The sequence below is a fragment of the Martes martes genome, assembly GCF_963455335.1.
Source record: "Martes martes genome assembly, chromosome: 8".
Classification (NCBI taxonomy): domain Eukaryota; kingdom Metazoa; phylum Chordata; class Mammalia; order Carnivora; family Mustelidae; genus Martes; species Martes martes.
In genome coordinates, this window is record NC_137895.1 from 194684 (window position 1) to 219686 (window position 25003).

Here is a 25003-nt window from a genome sequence, read left to right on the forward strand (position 1 = left end):
TCCGTGGCCAGCTCCGGCCGCGTGCTCCCCACCACACAGGTGGGTCGCGGATCCCCACGCGAGGAGCGCAGGCGGTGCTTGAGGTGAGCGAGGCCGGCCCAGCCACGGGTCCCTGGCCCTCCCTGCGCCTCCTGACCCCCAGGGCCACGAAGTCCCCAAGCTGTGCCCGCCGCCTCACCTGGTATCCCCCCCTCACCCGTCCCCCCGCCACGGGCCGCTCGCCGCCCCCCACACCCCTGTCACCCCAGCCCTGCCCCCCACACCCCGTTCTTACCCCAGTCTCCTCGCCCCCCACAACCCCTCAGCCCTGTCTCCTCGCCCCTCCCACCTCCTCAACCCAGTCTCCTCGCCCCCCACACCCCATTCTCACCCCAGCACCTCACCCCCCACACCCCCTCACCCATCTCCTCTCCCCTCACACCCCTCCTCACCCCAGCCCCCAGCCCCAACACCCTACCCTCACCCACCACACCCGACCCTTGCCCCAGTCTCTACACCCCCCTCTCCCCAAGCCCCCCTGCTCCACACCTCCGTCTGCTCGCCCCCACACCCCATTCTCACCCCAGCCCCCTCCCCCACCTCCTCACCCCAGTCACCTCGCCTCCCACACCCCTGCTCAGTCTAGTCTCCTTGCCCCCCATACCCACCCCCAACACGCCCTCACCCCAATCCCCTGCCCCCACCCCCACACACGGCCCTCACCCCCCACAGGCCTCCTCACCCCATCTCCTCACCTCCCATACCCCGCTTTCACCCCAGTTCCCTCACCCCACATCTCCTCCAGACCTCTTACACTGCACATTCCAGACTCTGGACTCTCCCATACCACCTGACCCTCTCACCTGCTGCTCCCACACCTGGAACACCTGCACTCCACACACCACACACTCCTTCTCCTCTGACTCCAGGATTCCCACCACACATGCACATGCTATTCCTGTGCTGCTCACACGCATGTGCCCCTCACAAAGAATCTCTGACCCGAGAGCCCCACTTGTCCTTTCCCAGTTCTCATTTCCAGGCGGATCCCAGCCTCTGCCAAACTCTTCAGACCAGGGAAGACCCTGAGACTACAACCAGGACTCCAGGCCCGTGAGCTCTGCACACCTCTGGAGTCTCCACTCCCCAGGACCCCTGTGACCTCCAGCAACTTCACACCCAAAGTGATTCTTAAGCCTGTCCTCTCCCGCTCCCGCACTCCCTCTGCTCTCCTAACCCCATTAGTTTGCTGTTACTCTCATTCCCCTGGGCTTTGGCACTGGACTAACCCTCCTTTCCATCCTAGTCTTGCGCACCTGCAGCAACCTTATCAAGAAGGAAAGCCATGGACTCCCATCCCATGGTCTTCCTCCAACAGTCTTCCTTCTCCCCAGCTCATCCCCTCTCCCTGGATCTGCTCATCCCACCTCAACCCAACATCACTCTGGTCACAGCCTCCATCCCCAGTCCACCTGCCCCCCAACTACATGGCCTCCATGCTTTTGCTTTGTCCCCACCCATCATCTTCACACCTCTTAATCCACTCTCTTACCTGTGCCTTCACCTTGCCCGTCCACCACACTCATTTCAAAATCCCAAGCCAGCTACACTCCATCTCTTTTCTCTGTGTTACCCTAGAGTCCTGAGGGTCCTGTGCAGCCATGTGTCCCCAGCCACACAACCACTGCTTCTCTGCTGCATATCCAAGTGCCTCTAGTGAGGTGCTCAGCTTTGCCAAACCCGTATCATTCTCCTGAAACCAAGAATGTCTGTTAGGAGAAGAACATTTTCATTGCCATTTGTGGGTGAGCTAGAGACCTCAGGTCTGAACCTGGACCACGTGGACCCTTACCTACCCTTTCTAGGGTATAGTGACCTTTTTCCTGTCTGAAACCAGCCCATGCACCATCAATTACCCTTTCTCCTGTTTTCAGCCTTCTCTGTTCAACTAAGTTCTTTCACATAAACCTAAAGACAGGCAAGTCTCTGCCTTTGTAAATTAAAAAAGAGAAATCCTTCCCTCTATCATCCTGTCATTTATCTCCTATTTCTCCTACCTGTCTCAACTGAATCTGCATGCCCTATCTATTTTGCCTAATGCTCTGTTAATTCTTTATTCTTGGAATTCTTGTTGTCATTGTTACTGTTATTCAGTTACTCACTGAGACCTGACACCCAAATAAAAGGTCTTAAATTCACTGGGCCCTTTTGTAATATTTGACACTGGTGTAACATCTCCCAACTTAAAAACAAAAGATACCTGTAACTCCACATTACATTCCAGCTACTGGCCCTTTCTCTGCTTCTCTTTGAACCAGAACACACAAGTTTTACTTTTCTTCCCTTCTCTATAAACATATTGCAGTCAGGCTTTTGTCCCTGCCGCCCCATGAAAACAGCTTCTGTCAAGTTTGCCAGTGACCTTCAGATTGTCGAATCCACGGTCACTTTTTTTCCTTATGCTGCGTTATATGAGACACAATTGATCACTCTTTGTTTACTTTCTTCACTTGACTTCCAAGACTTGCTGCTGCTTTTCAGTCTCCTTTGCTGGTTCCGCTTCTTCCCAGATCCCCAGATTGGAGAGCTCCGATCTCCCTTCCATCCACCCTCACTGCCCAGGAGATCTCAGCTAGTCCCATGGCCTTAAGTGTCATTTGTACCCCAGTGACTCCCCAATACAGATGTTCAGCCAGGCTTTTCCCAACACTACAGATACATATTTCTGCTTGGATGTCAGCACATACTGTTGGCTCCATGTTTCCAGCATATTCAGAATCTGGTCACTTCTCACTACTGCCACTTCTAACACTCTAGTCCAAGCCCCGTCATCCCTTACCTGGAGTTCTGCCACAGCCTCCTCTCTGCTTCACGGTCCCCATCCCAATCTGCTCTCAGCATTGCAGCCAGAGTGATCGTTTGACATATTTGTTTGTTTTAGAGAGAGACAGTGAGCACGTGTATATAAGCGGGGCTGGTGGGCACAGGAAGAGAGAATCATAAGCAGGCCCACACCCAGCATGGACCCAGGGGCTTGACCCCATGCACGACCCTGAGATCATGACCTGAGCCGAAACCAAGAGTCAGACGCTCCCAGAGAAATCCTTTTAAATCATAATCCAAATCGCGTCACTCCCTCAAATTTCTCTAATATCTCCTCAGCTCACTCAGAATTAACGTCAAAGTCTTATATAAACTGCAGTACCCTCCCCAGCTTCTCAGCCTCATCTCCTAACATCCTGCCCTCCTTCATTCCTCTCCAGCATTTCTAGCCTTCTTGTTCTTCTCAAGCACAGTTAGCCTGAAGGCTTTTTCATCCCTGTTTCCTCTGCATAGAATTCTTCCCTGAGATATCTGCAGGGCTCACATGCCCACTTTCTTGAGTCTGTTTGAAGACTCACCTTCTCAGAGGGGATTTCCATAGTTCACCATAGATGGAGTAGTTCTTGCCACTCCATTATTTTGTAAACTACCTTGTTTTATTTTCTCTTACCACCTGATATTCTCTATATTTATGTGTTTATTGCCTATCACCCTTGACTAGAATGTAAACTCTACAAGGACAAGTATTATCTTTTGTTTGCTAGTATACTCCTAGCACCCAAAACAGTGCCTGATGTTCAATAAATATTTGTTGACTAAATGAATTAACTGGCCCATCCCTCCTCTCTTCTGTCGGTCTCAACTACATACTCCCCAATTCTCTACTTTATTTTTATCAGTGTCTTTTATGGGCTCATTTTCTTCTGCTTTTAATGGCTGATATTTAAGAGCTTCTTCCAAGCCCATTTTCTCTTCTTTTACACAGTCACTGTGAATGATTTCATCTTTTCCCGTAATCTAAACACCATCAAATCTCTATTTTCAGTTTACCCTCTCTCTAGGGCTCTAATCCTGTATTTCAACTGTTGAATAGCCTTGCCTGGTTAGGCACCACACACTCAAGCTGCCCCAAACTGAGCTCATGGTTAGCCTCTTCATTCCATTCCTCTACCCCCATTCTTTGTCCTTTGTTCCATCCAAACCACCCACTGTATTGTCTGAGGCAGTTGTGAGAAAGTGGCGTGCTAACGAGCTCCGCCTCTAGAATCAGGACTGTGCTCCACCTGGCCCGCCGGCTGCTTGGCTGTGTGACTTCGCTTAGATCCTTCCACAATCTTCAGTTTCCTTATCTGTACAACAGGGAGTGTAATCGCACTTACTTTGTTCCATGGTTGTGAAATCAGCCAGTGCTCATTGGGAATTTACACGGTTCCTGACACATACTAAGCATGAAATACATGTTAGCTTTTATATTATTCACTTCATATCTCTTTCTCACCTCCTTAACATAAAATATTTTCTGAGCAACTACTCTGTCTATACTTGGTGTTACACATAGAGTCATGCCAACTATTTCATTTGGTGAATGTGGGTGTCTGCTATCCCCATAGCTGTGTGCATCTTCACAATCGCCTGCAAAGGAGCTCTTATTTCCATTTTACAGAAGAGGAAGCTGAGACTTAAGGAGATAGGGTAACTTGCCAGCCTTTCACAGCCGATACATGGCAGAGCCTGCATTCTATCCTGGAATTTCATGGTACACACAAGTTGTTCTTTAGTTGCTTACTATGTCTTGTTAGTTCTGTTCACTCACGTGTTTATCAAGAATTTATTGCATGCCAGGAGTATAATGTGTGAGCACACAGACTGGAGCCAGATTCTCAGGGCCTGGTTCTTAGATCTGTGTCTTTGCTGTCTGACCTTGGGCAACTTTGTTCATTTCTCTGAGCCCTGTTTTCCTCATCTGTAAATTAGAACAATAATAGTACTTACCTTTTAGGGCTCTTCTAAAGATGTAAATGCTTAGAACAGTGTCTGGCTGGAAGAGGTGCGGAAGCTGTTGAAATGTAAAAGAGGTGCCGCCTTCAGAGCTGGCGATGGGAAATGTGAGGAAAGACTTCTAGACGTGACGCTTGAGTTGAGTCTTTAAAAACAAGAGAGCGTGAGGGAAGGGTATTTCAGGCAGTAGAATAATATATGTACACACATGGAGGAAAGAGAGAACGTGGTGTTTGCAGAGTTCTCAATGACGTGGCTATAAGGGCCATTTTATATGTGAAGGCTTTGATTTGAAACCGAGCAAGGACATCTGGATGGATGGCTATTGCTCTTCAAAGAACCTTGCTTTACAACAGGTTTCTTTTTGCCAGACTTATTTCTTTGTTTACAGCACTGAGTACCTGTTTATTTTTTTAATCTCTTTTTTCTATAGTGCTTAGTTGGCATATGGTAGATACCCCAATTTACCAAATATTGGATATGACTGAAGCTTAGAGTAAATATGAGGACATGGATAGATATTGATAAATATGAGCTCCAGTAACTTTAAAGGCATTATTTAGACAGAGAAAAGAGTATTTGAATGTTTAGTTTGGTTTTAAGAAATAATATTATTTTATTAACACTACTAATATTAAAAATCCAGTTTTTCTTGAGTTTATGTTCTAAATCATTAGATTTAGATTATTAGATTATTATTAGTTTATTAGACTATTAGGTTATTTATTCTAAACAATTATCTCATTCTAAACTCTTTTTTTCAAGATTATTTTATTTGACAGAGAGATCACAAGCAGGCAGAGAGGGAGGCAGAGAGAGCGGGGGAAGCAGGCTCCCCGCCGAGCAGAGCCTGATGCAGGGCTCGATCCCAGGACCCTGAGATCATGACCTGAGCCGAAGGCAGAGGCTTAACCCACTGAGCCATGCAGGCACCCTCATTTTAAACTCTTAATCTTATCCTAGGTCCAGCAAATTTAAATAGTAATAACGTTATGTTTTTGTTCCATTTACAAACTTAAACTCATTGTGTGTGTGTGTGTGTGTGTGTGTGTGTGTGTGTGTGTGTGTGTGTTTGGTTTAGGAAAAGTTTAATTCCCATTCTCATAAGGTCCATCACAGGTCTGGGAGACTCCAGAAAAGGAGCTCTTCATGTAGGCGCTCGGTATTGCAGACTACTTTGACCTTGTGGCCCTGATTTCTGTGTGGACAATCCATCATTGAGGCGGGAAGAGCACTACAGAGTCTTGCAAGTACCCTCAGTTGTCTTAACAACAAATCTTCCCACTTAAATAATTCTTATAAATATCCTAAGTAAAACTTATAAATATGATGAACTTCAGGTTCTCCTAAATGTTCTAAACCTCTTTATAAAGTTAAACAGATTTTGACTTAAAATTGTAACCCATAATCAGGGACGCCTTGGTGGTTCAGTCAGTTGAGCACCTGTCTTCGGCTTGGGTCATGATCTCAGGGTCCTGTAATTGTGCCCATGTCGGGCTCCCTGCTCAGCAGGGAGTATCCTTCTCCCTCTGCTCCAACCCCCCCACCCCCCAGTTGTGTACTCTCTCTTTCTCAAATAAATAAAATCTTTAAAAATATATAAAATTATAACCCCTAATCAATTTCACTTTTTTTTTAAAGATTTTATTTATTTATTTGACAGAGCTCACAAGTAGACAGAGAGGCAAGCAGAGAGAGGGGGGAAGCCAGGCTCCCCACTGAGCAGAGAGCCCGATGCGGGGCTCAATCCCAGGACCTTGGGATCATGACCTGAGCCGAAGGCAGAGGCTCAACCCACTGAGCCACCCGGGTGCCCCTCAATTTCACATTTTAAACCAGAATGACAGAACTGACCTATTGACTCTAATAAGCCAAATTCTTTTAAACATCGAAATGCATAAAATACCAAATAGTCACAGGAATTTTACTTTTTAAAGGTATTTATTTACCTGAGAGAGAGCAAGAGAGAGCTCAAGTAGAGAGGAGGAGGAGAAGCAGACTCCCTGTTGAGCAGGGAGCCTGATGCAGGCTCAATTCCCAGACCCTGGGATCATGACCTGAGCTGAAGGCAGACGTTTAACCGACTGAGCCACCAGGCACCCCAGAAATTCTACTTTTGTATGCTCTTCAACATGTCCTATCTTAATTCCTTACCTTCTCAGCATTTTAAATTATTCACCCATTAAGGAAACACCTATTTTATCCCATACAGTTTTGGAGCTCCTTTCTGTTGTACTCTTCAGAGTTGTCTTCTCAGCTTGTTGAGATTTCATGTCATCAGAGGACATTAGCTAGGGTCCAGTGACTCTCTGAGAGTCTGGACTTGACTTAGGGGTCCAGACTTGCTTCTCTTCTACCTCTCTGGCCCCTCTTCCTCAGTCTCCTTGGCTGGTTCCTTCACATCTCCCCAAACTTGATGGACCTCTTCTCCGTTTGTATTATCTCCCTTGATCTCACCCAGCCTCATGTCAGATAGCATCTGTATGCTGATGACTCCTGAATTTCTGCCTTTAGCCTACTCTGTCCTGAATTCATTTATCCAGTTGCCTACTCAGCATCCCCACTTGGATGCCTCATAGATATCTTTTTCTATTTATTATATTCAGTTAACCACTGTATAATACATAATTAGTTTTTTTATATACTGTTCAGTATTCATTAGTTAAGTATAACACCTAGTGCTCATCACAGCACATGGCCTCCTCAATACCCATCACCCATCTTAACATGTTCAAAACTGAGCTCTTTCTTTCCCACACAACCCAGTGTCTTCTCGTTTTCCCCCATCTTGGTTAATGGAATCTCCATTTCTGGTTGTCCAGCCAAAAATCTTCATGTCATCTCTAACTCCACATTGATTCAGCAAATCTTGTGGGCCCTGCCCTCAAAACGTACCCTGAATTATCCTCTTTCATATTACTTACATCATTTCTGTGCTAATCCAAGCTGTTATTATCTCTTGCCTGCATTATTCTAGTGGTCTTCCAGTCTCCCTGCTTCTACCCAGAGAAGCTACTCTCAACCTAGTGATTTATTAAAATGTAAACCAGATTATCACCCCCCAGACTCCCATCTCACTCAAAGAGAAAGAGTCTCTTTGGTGGCCTCAGGGCCACCATAATTCTACTCCCCCACATTTTCACTTCATCTTCTACTACTCTCCCCTTCCCTCTCTCTATACCAACTGTATTGCCTTCGTTGCTCTTCCTCCAGCTCATCCAGCTAACTCCAAGCTCAGGGGCTTTGTTCTTACTCTTTCCTCTGCCTGGGATACACTTTTCCCAGATATCTGTATGGCCCGTTCTCTCACTTCCTGCAAGTCTCTGGTCAAAATCACTTCAGTGCACACTTACTTATTTATTTCTAAGTTTTTCTTTAAATTCCATTTAGTTAACATACAGTATAATGTTAGTTTCAGATGTGCAATATAGTGATTCAACACTTTTAATCAAGACTCGGTGCTCATAACAAGTGCACTCCTTAATATCACCTATTTAACCCATCCCCCCACCCACCTCCCTTCTGGCAACAGTCAGTTTGTTCTCTAAGAGTCTGTTTCTTGGTTTGCCTCTCTCTTTCCTTTTTCTCCAACTCTTTGCTCCTTTCTTTTTTTTTTTTTTAAGTTTTTATTTAAATTCTAGTAGTTGACCTACAGTGTAATGTTAGTTTCAGGCATATAATATAGTGATTCAACACTTCCATTCAACACCCTGTGCTCATCATAACAAGCCTGTACACTTATTTAAATTACAGCCACCCCCTTCACACACACTGTTCCACCCTCCATCTCTGGTTGACTTTTTTCCTTGGTACCTATCCCCTCCTTATATTTATTTCACTTATTAATCTTGTTCATGTTCTCCTCTCACCACTAGAATATAAATTCCATGAAATCAGGAATTTTAACCTGTTTTGTTCACCGCTGTATTCTCAGAGTCTAAAATAGTGCTCAATAAATACGTGTTGAATGTGTGGGTAAAAGAATATAACAGGTATCATATAAATTAATGAATTGAGCAAGTGGCCACACAACTTAGATATGAAGTGTGTCATTATCTACTTTGCCTTTGCACAGATTTTGTAACCACCTACATGACAGAATGATTTTATTCCATTTTGAATTTCTTTAGCTCTTTTATAAGAAAACTGTAATTTTTTTTCACTTTACGGGGTTTTATGTTTTTTCATGGATCTTTTCTAATCATGTCTCATGGAAATACACAACTCTTACAGATTTTAATTTGAGATCTCTTAAGGCTTTCTTCAGTGACTTGGTCACAACCCAGAACTGGATGAGAATGGGAAGAGTCAGGAGCTAGATTATTAAGGATCTTATATATCTTGTAAGAGATTATGTTTTATCCTGAAAGAAAATGCGAGCTATTGAAGGGTTCTTAACAGAGTGACATGGTTGGATTTGCGTGTTGTTATGTAAGGTCATTCAGGAGGTGAACTGGAAAATGGATTTGACAAGATGAAGCCAGAAGCAGGAAGTTAGGAGTTTATGAAAATTGTCCAAGTGAAAGGTGAAGAGAGCATGCACCATTAGTTCCAAACTTTGTATTTTTAGCTCCAAACTTTCTCCTGAATTCCAGACCTAAATATTCAACTGGCTATTTGAATCTCTACTCACAGGTCTAAAAGGCATCCCTCATTAACATACTCAAAATAGAGAATTTTGAGGGGCACCTGGCTGGCTCGGTCAGTGGAGCTTGTGACTCTTACTCTCGGGGTTGTGAGTTCAAGCCCCATATTGCATGGAGATTACTTATATAAATAAAACTTTTAAAAAAATAGAGCATTTCGGGGCACCTGGGTGGCTCAGTGGTTTAAAGCCTCTGCCTTCATCTCAGGTCATGATCTCAGGGTCCTGGGATCGAGCCCCGAATCGGGCTCTCTGCTCGGCAGGGAGCCTACTTCCCCATCTCTCTCTCTGCCTGCCTCTCTGCCTACTTGTGATCTCCTTCTGTCAAATGAATAAATAAAATCTTTTTAAAAAAATAGAGCATTTCATTTCCCTTCTAATCTGTTCTCTTAGTCTTCCCCACTTCAGTTAATAACACCACCATGTATTAAGTTGTTCTCATCAAAATTAGGAGTCATTTTGATTTTTCTCTTCCCACCACTTACCCTTGCAAACAGAGACATATCAGATCCCTTTCCAAATTCTTTTGGCTCATCTTCTAAAATACAGCCTGAACCCTTCCACTTTTCACCATTGATATCATTACTTACCACCCTAAACCAAAGTTACTTCCACCTCTAGACCATTCTAGTGCTCTCTTAACTAACTGGCTCCCCCACTCTTACCTCCTCTCAGCCTTCCATAGTACTCCATCTTCCAAACGGCAGCTGAAGTCATTCTCTTAAAACATAATCTCCTGCTCTCAATTTCCAGTGGCTTTTCCTCATACTCAAAACCAAAATTCTTGCCTACTGAACTGATCTCACCTTGTACCACTTTTCTCCTTAACTCCATACTGTACTTTCTTTCCATGCTTTGAAACACATGAAGACCACTCCCACCTGTTCTTGACCCATTCTCTCTGTCTTCCCTTAGCTCTTTACATGCCAGTTCCTTTTTATGATTCAAGTGTCATGGGCACGTGGGTGACTCAGTTGAGCATCTGCCTTCAGTTCAAATGATGATCTCAGGGTCCTGGAATTGAGCCCCACATTAAGCTCCCTCCTCAGTGGGGAGTCTGCTTGTCCCTCTGCCTCTGCCCCTTTCTCTGTTGATGCTCTCTCTCAAATAAGTAAAATAAAATAAAATCTTCTTTAAAATGCTTACCACTGAAGTGTCAGTTCAAATCCTGCTTCAGTAGAAAGGACTTGGCTGACTTGACAAGCTAAAGCACCCCTCCCCGTGAAAGGTCCTCTTTATTAAACCATGCTGTTTTGTTTTCTTTGTGCAGTGACCACAAACTGAAGGTATCTTTACCGTTCTGTTATTATTTGTGTCTCCCCCTGGAATGGAAGCTCAGTGAGAGCATGGGTTTTATCTGCCTGGACCCACAAATATACCACAGTATCTACACAGCCGTAGTAGATGTCTGGCACATAGTAGATGCTCAGTCAATCTATTCAATGGTGGATAAAAGAATGGACCTCAAGTAAAGCTGAAGCCTTGGAGAGAGGGAGGATAAAGTCTTTAAAGAGCTTGACAAGACTCTGAGTTCCACAAAGGTAGTGTTCACTGACTACTCCCAAGCATTGGGTCTTCTTGACCCATAGATGAGTAAATATTCCATGAACAAATAAAATGGGTGAGTTTCAGTGACCCCTTATGTCAGGAAAATAAGACAAGGAGAAATTAAAGATGACCTCAGATTTCTGGTTTGGCCTATCCAGGTGTGAGAAATAGAGCTGGAATCGAAACCCTGACATCTATCTCACTGCGTCTTCTTTCTGTGCGCCGCCCAGATGGCTGATTCTGACCCTGGAGAAAGAAACTATGACAACATGCTGAAAATGCTGTCAGACCTGAATAAAGACTTGGAAAAGCTACTGGAAGAGATGGAGAAAATCTCAGGTACAGCGTTTCCCCCTCATTTCCAGTAGGTCAAATTCTTCCTACACTTCTGAGCGCAAATCAAGCCTTAACAAGGTCTTCCTTGACCACCTCTCAGCTTCTACGCCATGTAACCCCTCTACCACAGAGTTGGACCCTACCACTAAAGATCGCCTCGCAGTGTTTTCTGATGACTCTATGTGTGTCTGTATCCTATCTCTGCGACTGGACTCCTCTGAGGGCAGAAAGGGTTATTTCTTTTTTGTAACTGGGCACAGTACCAGACCCAAGCTCAAATACTTAGCAAATGACCAACAATATAACACCTGTGAACAAAATTAGAACTTACTTTCTGTGAGTTGTTTAAATACAGAACTCAGAGTAATCGTGCTAAGACTGATGAGGTGCTGAAATGGGAGGTTCACTTCGTTCCGTGGAATAAAGCAGCAGTGGAGTTGAACAAATTTCTCCGTTTTGGGAAAAGAATGTTAGTCTGTTATTCAACCTGTTTCCGTTAAGTGATAAACAGCCATGGTAGTGATACCATTATAATTCCTTTTTCAAAGATTTTATTTTTTACACTCTTTTTTTTTTTTAAAGATTTTATTTATTTATTAGAGAGAGAGAGAGAGAGCGAGCGCACAGGCAGACAGAGTGGCAGGCAGAGGCAGAGGGAGAAGCAGGCTCCCTGCCGAGCAGAGAGCCGGATGCGGGACTCCATCCCAGGACGCTGGAATCATGACCTGAGCTGAAGGCAGTTGCTTAACCAACTGAGCCACCCAGGCGTCCCCAAAGATTTTATTTTTAAGTAATCTTACAACCGATGTGAGGCTTCAACTCGTAACCCCGAGATCAAGTCATACGTTCCACAGACTGAGCCGGCCACCCCCCATTATAATTTCTTTATTTCGTTCTAATTCAGAATATGTATGATTCTCTAATTTGTAAGCCTAAGTTATATTAAAGAAAATACTAATATAAAACAAATTTTAGAAAGTATGCATGCTCTACTCAAATGAGAAACAACCTGTTTTTAAGGACATTATTGGTTTGCAAATAATCTCCATTTATTACAACGGGCTTTAGAAAATTTCTACTTAAAAGTGTTTGTATTTTTTGGTCTATGTACTTGAAAGCTTTTTATATTTTTAAACCACCTTTTTAGAAAGTTCTATAATCCAGAGCACCTGGGGGACTCGGTTGGTTAAGTGGCTGCCTTTGGTTTGGGTCGTGATCCGGGGGTCCTGGGATCAAGCCCTGCATCAGACTCCCTGCAATGGGGGGTCTGCTTCTCCTGCTCCCTCTGCCCCTCCCCTGCTTATGCTGTCTCTCTCAAATAAATAAAGAAAATCGTAAATAAAGTTGAATAGAGATGCCAAATAGAGATGCTCCTTCATTAGAATAAGTAGGTAGGGGGCTGGAAAAAGACATCAAGATGATTAATTATTATTTATTTACTAATTATTTATATACTAATATACTAATTATTAATTAATTAGCATGAAGGAAAGCCAGGTGTAGTCAAGGAACGAGATTAGTGCATGGGAATCACAAGATCACAGACCAAAGAAAGAAGAGGCTGTAAAGGTAAGAAGGGTCTCAGTGCCAAGCTGAAGAGTGTGGCCTTTCTTATTTAGGTAATAGGAAGCCATTTGGGATCTCAAGGAAGAAACTTGTGTTTTAGAAAGACATCCCCGGGGGTGCCTGGGTGGTGCAGCTAAAGCTTCTGACTCTCGGTGTCAGCTCAGGTCTGATCTCGGGGTTGTGAGGTTGAGCCCCATGTGGGTGCCCTCGCTCAGTGAGGGGTCTGCTGAGTTTCTCGCTCTCCTTCTGCCCCTCCCCCTTGCTCACTCTCTCTCCTCTCTCTCAGATAAATAAATAAATCTTAAAAGAAAAAAAGAAAAGAAAAGAAAGATACCTCTGGTAACCGAAGAAGGGCAGTTTGGAGAAGAAAGACTAGAGGAAAGATCATTCAGGAGGTTTGCAAAACTAAAAGCTAAAATGGGGGCCACCTGGGTGGTTCAGTCAGTCAAGCAACCGACTCTTGATTTTGGCTCAGGTCATGATCTCAGGGTAATGTGAGATCAATCCCCACATCACACGGAACCTGCTTAAGATTATCTCTCTCTCTCTCTCTCAAAAATAAATAAAAGCTGAAACAATAGAAAAAATAAAATCAACAAAACTCAGTCACCCAGAATTAACTATTAACATTGGTAAACCTTATGGCAAGTCTCTGTCTATGCAAAAATGGAATGATGGATCAATGGATTGATGCATGGAGGAATCTTTTTTTTTTAAAATGATATGCTTTCATTAAAATAGAATCATACTATATAAGCTACCTTTTTTTAAAAGATTTTGTTTATTTATTTGACAGACATAGATCACAAGTAGGCAGAGAATCAGGCAGAGAGAGAGAGAAAGGGAAGCAGGCTCCCTGCTGAGCAGAGAGCCCGATGCGGGGCTCGATCCCAGGATGCTGGGATCATGACCTGAGCCGAAGGCAGAGGCTTTAACCCACCGAGCCACCCAGGTGCCCCTATAAGCTACTTTTAAAATAGGGTATTCACCTTAATTTTACTTAAGAATTTAAATTGAAGTGAAACTGAAGAAATTCTTCACTTTTTTTTTTAAGTATTTATTTATTGGAGAGAGGGTACAAGCAGGTAGGAGGGGCAGAGGGAGAAGCAGGGAGCCCTACACAGAGCTGGATCTCAGGACCCTGGAATCGTGACCTGAGCTGAAGGCAGAGAGGCTTTAACCCACTGAGACATCCAGGCGCCCCAAAATTCTTCATTCTAAACAAATAATTTTTTTTCAATGTAAGCAAATATCTTTATGTCAGAGAAAGATTTCTTAAAAAGTACACAAAACACGCTAATAATATAAGAAAAACATTAGTAATTTAACTACATTAAAAATAAGAACTTTTAAAAACATGTCCCAATGTATAAGTACATCAAGTCATCACATTGAACACCTTAAATATATACATTTTTTTTAGCATTTTAATATTTTTCTTTTCTTTTTTTTTAATTAACGTATAATGTACTATTTGCCCCGGGAGTACAGGCCTGTGAATCATCAGGCTTTTACATTTCATAGCGCTCACCATAGCCCATACCCTCCCCAGTGTCCGCAACCCCACTACCCTCTCCACACACTCCCTCCCCCCAGCAGCCCTCAGTTTGTTTCTCTTAGGTTTTGTGTCCCTCCTGATCCCATCTTTAAACACCATAAAAAATACATTCACTTCTGTGAGATTGTTCCAAAATTAAGAAGGTTTGTGGGAAAACATTAAGGAAACTCATGTTATTTCTTCAGGTATTTCATTTATCCTTGTTCAGGACCTAATAATACTAATAAGCAACATTTATTCAGTATTTATTAAATGCTAGATGCTGTTCTAAGCACTTTACATGAAATAGTTCATTTAATCCTCACAACAGTTTTATGAGCTATAGGGACTCTTACTATCCCTATTTTATGGATGAAGAAACTGAGGCTACAAATAACATTTATATTAGTAATAATATTTACAACATTTACATTCTGTTCACATAAATCCTACAGTTGTTGAGATTTACACAACCTGTATTCAATAGTTTAAATATTTAAACCTAGAAACTATAGCTATGGATATGTTCCTTGAATTTGTAAAGGTGGGGGCACCTGGCTGGCTCAGTTGATAGAGTATGTGATTCTTGATCCTGGGGTTGTAGGTTCAAGCCCCATGTTGGGTGTGGGATTACTTAAAAATAAAATTCAAGGGGCACCTGGGTGGCTCAGATGGTTGGGTGTCTGCTGTTGGCTTAGGTCATGATTTACAGGTCCTAGGATTCAGCCCCATGTTGGGCTCCCAGCTCACCGGGGAGTCTGCTTCTCCCTCTTCCTCTGCCTCTCCCCCTTCTTGTCCCCTCTCTGTTTCTCTCTCTCTCTCTCTCTCTTTCTAATGAATGAATAAAATCTTTTTAAAAATTAAAAAATATGTCTACATTTATAACTGGATGGTAATTTGGCTAGGTGATTATTTTCTTTACAACTTCAAAGATGTTTCAGCATTTAGTGGCTCTGTGTGAGGCCTGCCATGTGTTTTCCTCTTGAAAGTGACTTACTTTTGCGGCCTCTAAGGTTCTTTGTTCTGGAAGCTTTATACTTCACTAACATGAGATTGGTGTTAATATTCTCTAACACTTTTTCTGGGATACATTAGACCTCTAGAGCAGTAGACTTCTGTTATTTTTTTTTTTTTTAAGAGAGAGAGAGAACATGCACACGCAAGTGGGGATGGGGCAGAAGGAGAGGGAGAGAGAGAATCACAAGCAGGCTCCATGCCCAGTGCAGAGCCGGATGCAGGGCTCGATTTCACCACCCTGAGAACATGACCTGAGCTGAAATCAAGAGTTGGACACTTAACTGACTGAGCCACTCAGGCGCCCCTTTAGTTTTTTTTTTTTAAGAAATTTTTCATTTATTATACCTTGGGACACTTTTTAGAAATTTTATTTATTTGACAGAGGGAGACACAGCAAAAGAGGGGACACAACCAGAGGGAGTGGGAGAAGGAGAAGCAGGCTTCCCACCAAGCAGGGAGCCGGATCCAGGGCTTGAACCCTGGACCATGGGGTCATGACCTGAGCCAAAGGCAGACGCTTAACAACTGAGTCACCCATGTGCCCCACCGGGATACTTTGTATACTATTTCTTTGGTTTACTTCTTCAGAAATTCCAATTATCCATTGTACATCTCATTCTGTGTTAATCTTCTTTATCATCATCTCTATAATCTCTCTTATTACTTTGTTATTTTCCATTTTATTTTCTGTTGGTTCCTCTAGTCCCTGATTGTGCTGTTGTAGAAAAAATTGTTCATTTTCAATCTCAGATGTAGAAAATTGATTTTATCATACCCTCAGTTCATGATAAATTGTGATAATTGGCCCATAAAGGACCCCTCTAGTTTATTTTTTATTTCCTTATTCCCATAGCCATTCTCTTTCCTCTCTCCCATAGACATATATTTTGTGTGTATGTATTCTTGTGAAATATATGTTGCTATTTTATAAATTTATTTTAAATTTCTGTAAATAGTATTATGTTATATGTCTTGTGCTGTTTGTTTTTTTTTTCATTCAGAACTATGTATGTCAGCTCTTTCCAAGATGCTATGTATACATCCAATCTATTGTTATTAAATGCTGAAAAGTTTGCATATGCAGTAGTGTACATCGTTCATAGCCAGGATTACCTAAGCCACATGAGTGGATAGCATGGAAGGTAAAGCTCACCCCATGGATGAAGACAAATTCTCAGAGAAGGGCATTTGGTCCAGGAAAGCATCTCAATATGTATCTATTTCTCCGTATTTGAGCCTAATTGGGTTTCTGGGCTCTTTCCTTCTGCCTTCCCTAATATTCTTTTTTTTTTAATATTTTATTTATTTATTTGACAGACAGAGATCACAGGTAGGCAGAGAGGCAGGCAGAGAGAGAGGGAAGCAGGCTCCCTGCTGAGCAGAGAACCCGATGTGGGGCTCGATCCCAGGACCCTGAGATCATGATGACCTGAGCCAAAGGCAGAGGCTTAACCCACTGAGCCACCCAGGCGCCCCCTTCCCTAATATTCTTATTATTGTTTTATTAAACCTTTACATGGAATGCTTCGTTCATTCACTTTTATTCCTTTTTAAGTCATGAAAACATTTGGGGCTGTGGATTTATCTCTAGATATTTTTTTTAAAGATTTTATTTATTTATTTGACAGGCAGAGATTACAAGTAGGCAGAGAGGCAGGCAGAGAGAGAGAGAGGAGGAAGCAGGCTCCCTGCTGAGCAGAGGGCCCGATGCGGGGCTCAATCCCAGGACCCTGGGATCATGACCTGAGCCGAAGGCAGAGGCTTTAACCCACTGAGCCACCCAGGCGCCCTCTCTAGATTTTTTTTTATTTATTTATTTATTTGTTAGAGAGAGAGAGAGAGAGAGCGAGCACAGGCAGAGTGGCAGAGGGAGAAGCAGGCTCCCTGCAGAGCAAGGAGCCTGATGTGGGACTCGATCCCAGGACACTGGGATCATGACCTGAGCTGAAGGCAGCTGCTTAACCAACTGAGCCACCCAGGCGTCCCATCCCTCTCTAGATATTTTTATACAACCCATAAGGATTGATAAATTGTGTTCTTGTTTTTTTATTTTTAAGTCACCTTTATTTAGGTATAACTTACAAACAATAAAATAAACATATTTTAAGTATGCAATTCGCTGAGTTTTGCCAAATGTATACACCAGTGTAACCAACACAACTATCAAAATACAAAATATTTCTATCACTCTAAAAGTTTTTCTTCTGCCCCTCCCCAGCGAATTCCCACTCTTCCTTCCCCAGCACCAAGCAACCACTGATCTAATCACCTAGAGTTTCATATAAATGGACTCACGCAGTATATATTCTTGTGTCAGACCTCTTTTGCTCAGCGGGTCCAGTCAGCTTAATAGCATCAGTGTAATGGACCGCTTTGATGTCCTGGGGAAGAGAACAGCATTAAAAGTCCCTGCCCACTACATTATGGCATCAAGCTGGAGAGTTGGTACACCTGAGTTAGGGTAGTGAAGATGTGTTGTTGACCTTGTCCGCAGAAAACAAACTGCTTCTGGTGGTCTTTACTGATAAGTACAGAGAAGAAGCATTCACCAGATCAAAAGCTGTATATCAGATATCAGGGGATGCATTAGTTTGCTCAGGCAACAAAACCACATCTAGAAAGCAGCTGAAGTAGACCTACAATCTGACTGAGTGTATAGTAATCCACTGTTGTTCTCTAAGGTCTGTCTTCTATACAGGCCAAATCAGCAAATTGAATGGGAATGTGGAGAGATCCACCCCCTGCATTTTTCAAATCCTTACTGGTGGCACCAATCTCTACCATCCCGCCAGGAACGCAGTGTTGCTTTTGCTTTCTGGCTTTCATAGGTAGAGGCAGTTCTAGTGGTTTCCACTTGGCCTTCCTACCATAACAGCCCTCACTCCGTGGATCAGGGAATAAATATAGGGATTCTCCCAATTGCCGAGTGATCTATTTCAATTAGGCGTATTGGAACTGGGAAAATTTTCACAAAGTGTGTTCAGAGACCCATTGAGCCCACTGTAAGACAGACCCAAGCTAGAACTCCGTTGACAACATGACCTCCTTAAGCCCCTATTCTGAGTGGTAGATCACTGTACTGACTGGTAGTGATATTCTGGGTCTCCAGAAATTAGCATCAATTCAGAGCCAGTGTCTAGTAATCCCAAAAAGGTCTGATTATTTCCCTTTTCCCAGTGTACAGCCCTGCAGCAGTATTGTTATGAGGTCCCTGTTTCTATAGCTGATGGTCATGGAAGGAAGAAAATAACTAAAAAGTAATTACTTTGGGGGTGCCTGGGTGGCTCAGTGGGTTAAGCCTCTGCCTTCGGCTCAGGTCATGGTCTCAGGGTCCTGGGATCGAGCCCCGCATCGGGCTCTCTGCTCAGCAGGGAGCCTGCTTCCCCCCAACTCTCGCTGCCTGCCTCTCTGCCTACTTGTGATCTCTGTCTGATAAATAAATAAAATCTTTAGAAAAAAATAAATTTCAACTACTGAAGAATAAACTATAAGTGAAAGTGGTAGAGAATAAATGTCAGTCAATCATTTGGGGTCAGAACATGAAAGACTTTGTGTACCACACTAAGCAGTCATTCTTTAGTCAACAGAGGAATACTGGAGAAAGCTAAGCAGGGGAGTGACATAAAGAGATACATGTTTTTGAGAGACTATATAGCAGTGTGCAGGAGACTGGGAGCTACTTCAGCAGTGACCTTACAGATAAATATTACCAAATACAGTGTTGGTGGGTTAGCCATGAGCATAGCTGCCTTCCAAATACGTGAAATGGTAAGCCACTGTGAGTGAAAGTCCACAGAAACAAGAGCCGACATACTTAGATCTTAGATCTGTGCGGTCTGTAGACAGTGTCAGCTGCAGAGTATAAATAGCTACGTATAAAAGGGCTGCAGAGGTAACAGATGCAAGTACTAAGGTGAGCATGAATTCAAGAATAGACAGATTGAAGCCTCTCAAAAGGAAAAGTAAAATTGTAAGATAAAAAAGAAATCAACAACAGTTGAAGAGATAATCAATTGGAGAATAATGCATCAAAAAGGGATAAAGAAAGTAATAGTATGAAGAGATGAAGAGACTTATGATGTAGATGAAGAAGGTCTAACATATATCTACTTGAAATCTAGGGGAAAAAAGACATTAGAGACAATGGAACAATAACAATAGTTAATAATATAAGATCTTTGAATTTTCCAGAACAGATGAATAATGAAATCACAGATCCAAGAAACAAAACACATCTGAAACAAAGTAAAGTGACATCTATATCTACACACATAATTGCAAAACTTCAAAACACCAAAAACAAAGAGAAAAACTACAAGAAAGCAGAGAGAAAGAAAACGAAAAGGAGTGACAACTGGAGTGGAATTTTCATCAATAATTATGAAAACCACAAGTTAGTGGAATAATATCTAAATGTCATAAAAACACTATTGACCCAGAATTATGCATCCAGCAATATTATCTTTCAATGATGAGGGAAAAATAGGGCTACTACTGTAGTCAACTTGGAGGCTGGCAACCACATTTACAGAGAGCATCTAAAGCATACATTATTGGAAATAATAAAGCTTAGCAAGGTAGCTGCAGATAAGATCAGTATACAAAAGTTAATTGCATTTTTACATACCAAAAACAAAGAATGAGAGCACATTTTTTTAAAAGATTTTATTTATTTATTTGACAGAGAGATCACAAGTAGGCAGAGAGTGTGGGGGAAGCAGGCTCCCTGCTGAGCAGGGAGCCCAACTCGGAGCTCAATCCCAGGACCCTGAGATCATGACCTGAGCCAAAGGCAGACGCTCAACCCACTGAGCCACCCAGGCGCCCCACATTTTTTTAAAGGAATTTATAACAGTAACACACACACTCACACACACAGGCATGTGCGCACACACACACACACATCTATGAATTCCCCTGGAAGAAACTTAACAAGGAATGTACAAGGCCTATATGCAAAAAATGATCAAACTTGACTAACAGATACTAAAGATCAAATAAATGGAGCTTTAGCAACATTCATGAGCAGAAAGATTTAAAGCGACCAATGTGTCTCTTCTCCCCAGATTTCATCCTAGGCTTTAAAGTTGTTTTAGTGAAAATCCTTCTAGGGTTTTTCATGGAACTTGACAAGTTTATTCTAAAACATTTATGAGAGACTTACGAGCCAAAAATAGCTAAGATATTTCTGAGGAAGAAAAGGATGGGATTTATCCTACCATTAGCAAGATTTATTATAAAAGTATATAGTTAAGGGGCCCCTGGGTGGCTCAGTCGGTTAGCCATCTGCCTTTGGCTCAGATCATCGTGATCTCAAGAGTCATGGGATCAAGCCCCGAGTCAGGCTCCCCACTCAGCGGGAAGTCTGCTTCTTCCTCTCCCCTTCTTTGTGGTCGCTCTTTCTCTCTCTGTCAGTCTCAAATAAATAAATAAAATCTTTAAATATATATATATACACATACACACACACACACACACACACACACACGTATGTATTAAAACTGTATAGTTAAGACAATGTCATTTTGACTTAGGAATAGACAAGTTGAGTAACAGAATACAACAGAGAGCCCAGAAACAGACACACACACACACACGCTCACACATACACACAGATGTACACACATAACACACATACATACACAAATTCACACACACAGGAATTTTATTTTATTTTATTTATTTGACAGAGTGCAAGCAGCAGAGGGAGAGGGAGAAGCAGACTCCCTGCTGAGCAAAGAGCCCAATGCGGGACTCAATCTCATGACCCGAGCAGAAGGCAGATGCTTAACCAACTGAGCCACCCAGGTGCCCAAGAATTTTTGTATATAACAGAGGTGAAATGGCAGATCAGTGGAGGAAAAGAAGGAACTATTTAATAATTAAGCTGGGGATATTGGTTATCCATAAAGAATAAAAATTGTAAAAGGATCCCTACCCACATATACACATAATAGCTTCAGCATGATGAGAACTTAAATGTCAAAAATAAGTATAAAACTTGGGAAGAAAATAGGGGAGAGTATCTTGTGACTTGGGATTAGGGTGGAATTTCCTAAACAAGAGGCAAAATGCTAAACACAGAATAAAAGATTGATAAATTGAGCTATATTAACATTAAGAACTTCATCCAAAGGTAATTGAAACATCACTTTCTCAATGAAGTGTTTCCTGAGTGCCTTTCTTGAAATTACAAATCCTTTTTTCCTACCACTCTCAACCCTCCTTCACTGATTCATGTTTCTTCTTAGTATTTATTTCCTTTTTAACATACTATATGTTTACTTAGTGTTGTTTATTATATAATGATCATGAGGACAAGACTTTGACATTTCTTCTCATTGGTCTGTCCCCAGAACTTAAACAGGTGCTGACCCATACCAGGTGTTTAATAGATTTTTTTTTAAAGATTTTATTTATTTATTTGACAGACAGAGATCACAAGTAGGCAGAGCAGCAGGCAGAGAGAGAGAGGAGAAAGCAGGCTCCCCGCGGAGCAGAGAGCCTGATGAGGGGCTCGATCCCAGGACCCTGGGATCATGACCTGAGCCGAAGGCAGAGGCTTTAACCCACTGAGCCACTCAGGCGCCCCTAATAGATATTTTTTTAAATGAATGAATGTTTCTGAGCTCCCTAACTTTTTAATGCATTTTTTTAAAGATTTTATTTATTTATTTCTCAGAGAGAGAGCCAGAGCACAGGCAGGGTAACAACAGGCAGAGAGAGAAGCAGGCTCCCCATTGAGCAAGGAGCCCAGTGAGGACTCAGTCCCAGGATCCTGGGATCATGACCTGAGCCAAAGGCAGATGCTTAACTGACTAAGCCACCCAGGCAACCCAACTTTTTATGCATTTTAAGAAAGCTTGTGTCTTAAGCTTCTTGACATCTTCCTTGCTAACAGTGAAGTAGGTATTGGAATGTGATTGTTTCCCTTGGTACCTCCTTCCATGGCACAGGGAGGAAAAATTTTTTTTGGTTTGTGATTAATAGTAATCCCCTCTCTATCATAGTGGGTCCTTCATTTGTTGTTTTCTAATGATTCTGGTTTTGTCGATTTGTTTTTCTTAATGGTTCTCTGGCAGGGAGTTTGGCTTACTTCGAAGTTCACAGTGTGTTATTATCACTGATCCATATAACAATCTTCACTTATTTCTTTTTAAGTTCTTTTATTTCCATTTCTTTTTTTTTTTTTTTTGCTTATTCCCTTTCTGTGTATTTTTGTAAATTTTGTAATTTTGTTTTTATACATGTATTTTAAGTTATGTTATTGCATGTATTGCATTATATCTTCAACCTGTACCTTCCTTTTTAAACTCAACTGTATTATGAAGATCTATTTGAGTAGAGTTCCAGACTTCCTTCATATGGTCATTAGTCTTTTGGATTTCTTCTTATGGACCATAAGAAGCAGTATAATGTAGGTAGTTAAAAATATGGACACTGGAGGGGTGCCTGGCTGGCTCAGTTAGTAGAATAAATGACTCTTGATTTGGGGGTCATGAGTTCAAGCCCCATATTGTGCATAGGGCTTACTTAAAAATAAATAACCAGGGGTGGCTGAGGGTCTCAGTCAGTTAAGCATCTGCCTTTAACTCAGGTCATGATCCTAGGGTCCTGGGATTAAGCCCCAAGTCGGGCTCCTGCTCAGCGGGGAGCCTGCTCCCCCTCTCTCTCTCTGCCTCTCTGCCTACTTGTGATCTCTGTCTGTCAAATAAATAAATAAAATATTTAAATAAGTAAATAAATAAATAACCAACTAGGGCTCCCGGGTGGCTCACTCAGTTACGTGTACAACTCTTAGTACTGGCTTAGGTCATGGTCTCACAGTCATGGGACTGAGCCCCACATTGCACTCAGCGGGGAGTCTGCTTCAAATTCTTTCTCCCTCTTCCTCCCATTCTCTCTCTCAAATAAATAAATGAACTATTTTAAATAAATAAATAACCAAAGAACTAGCTAACCTGAATGTGAGGGGTAGAACTATAAAGTTATTGGAATAAAATGTAAAAGAATAATTTAAAAAAAAGAAAAATTACAGACACTGGCGCTTGGTTACTTGGGTAAAATCCTGCCTGGGCCACTTATTACGTGTGTGACTTTAGCAGCTAATTAACCTCTCTGCCTTTCTGTTTCTACTTCTGAAAAATAAAGATAATTACAGTACCTACATCTTAAATTTAAATTTAAAAATTTAGGTGAAATTCACACACCATGTAATTTACCATTTTTAAGTATATATTTAGGGGCATTTAACACATTCACAATGTCCTATAGCCACCAACTCTATCTAGTTCAAAATATGTGCATCATTCAAAAAAGACACTTTGTACCCCTAGGCAGTCATCCCCATAGCCTCTATCCCCAGCCCCTTGTAACCAGCAATCTGTTTCCATTCTCTCTGGATTTATCCATTCTGGATATTTTATATAAATGAATCATATAATATGTAAATGCAATTTGTTTCCGGCTTCTTTTGCTTAGCATAATATTTTCAAGGTTCATCCATACTATAGAATATATTAGTATTTTATTCCTTCCTATGGCTGAATAATAATCTCACTGTATGGATGTATCATATTTTATTTATTCATTCATCATTTGATTGATATTTGTTGTGTCCACCTTTTAGCTATTGTGAATAGTGCTACTATTAACATATGTATACAAGTAATTTGTTTGAGAACCCGCTCTCTGTTGTTTGGAATATTACCTAGAAGTGGAATTGCTAGGTCATATGGTAATTCTCTGCCTGGCTTCCTAAGAGATGTCAGACTGTTTTACACATGACGTGCCACCTTACATCCCCACCAGCAGCTCACAAGGGCTCCAATTTCTCCACATCCTCACCAACACTTGTTGTTTTCCAGGGGGTTTTCTTTTAATTATTGGATTTTATGTCTTATTAATTAGAAATGTATCTTGTGTATTATAGATATTAACCCATTACCATCCTTAAGGATTATAAATTTCTTCTATCATTTTTTGAAAACTTTTCCATGTTGTCCTTAGTTGAAAAAAAAATTTGACAGAAAGACTCACCAATATTTTGCCTTATGGTTTGGAGGTTTTAAGAAGTCCCAAGAATACATACGCCTGGGTGGCTCATTTGGTTAAACGGCTGCCTTCGGCTCAGGTCATGATCCCAGCATCCTGGGATGGAGTCCCACATCGGGCTCCTTGCTCTGCAGGGAGCCTGCTTCTCCCTCTGCCACTCTGTCTGCCTGTGCTCTCTCTCTCTCTCTCTCTCTCTCTCTCTGACAAATAAATAAAAATTAAAAAAAAAAAAAGAAGTCCCAAGATCACAGATGTTCTGCTAAATTTTGATTCACGGATGTTATTTTAATTTTTATATCTATATCTTTTTTTAAAGACCTTATTTATTCATTTGACAGAGAGAGAGATCACAAGTAGGCAGAGAGGCAGGCAGAGAGAGAAGAGGAAGCAGGCTCCCCGCAGAGCAGAGAGCCCGATGCGGGGCTCAATCCCTGGACCCTGAGGTCATGACCTGAGCCGAAGGCAGAGGCTTAATCCACTGAGCCACCCAGGTGCCCCTA

At 42.1% G+C, this 25003-nt stretch overlaps 1 protein-coding gene across 1 annotated transcript in view; it reads left to right on the forward strand.

Moving 5' to 3' along the window:
* Positions 1-36: 36 nt before the first annotated feature.
* SYCE3 (synaptonemal complex central element protein 3) overlaps positions 37-25003 on the forward strand; it is a 29753-nt gene continuing 4786 nt past the window's right edge. The window contains exons 1-2 of the mRNA XM_080812422.1: positions 37-83; positions 11224-11332. Of these exons, the coding sequence (XP_080668548.1) occupies positions 11224-11332 (109 nt within the window). The 5' untranslated portion in view covers positions 37-83. The remainder of the gene's footprint in view (positions 84-11223; positions 11333-25003) is intronic.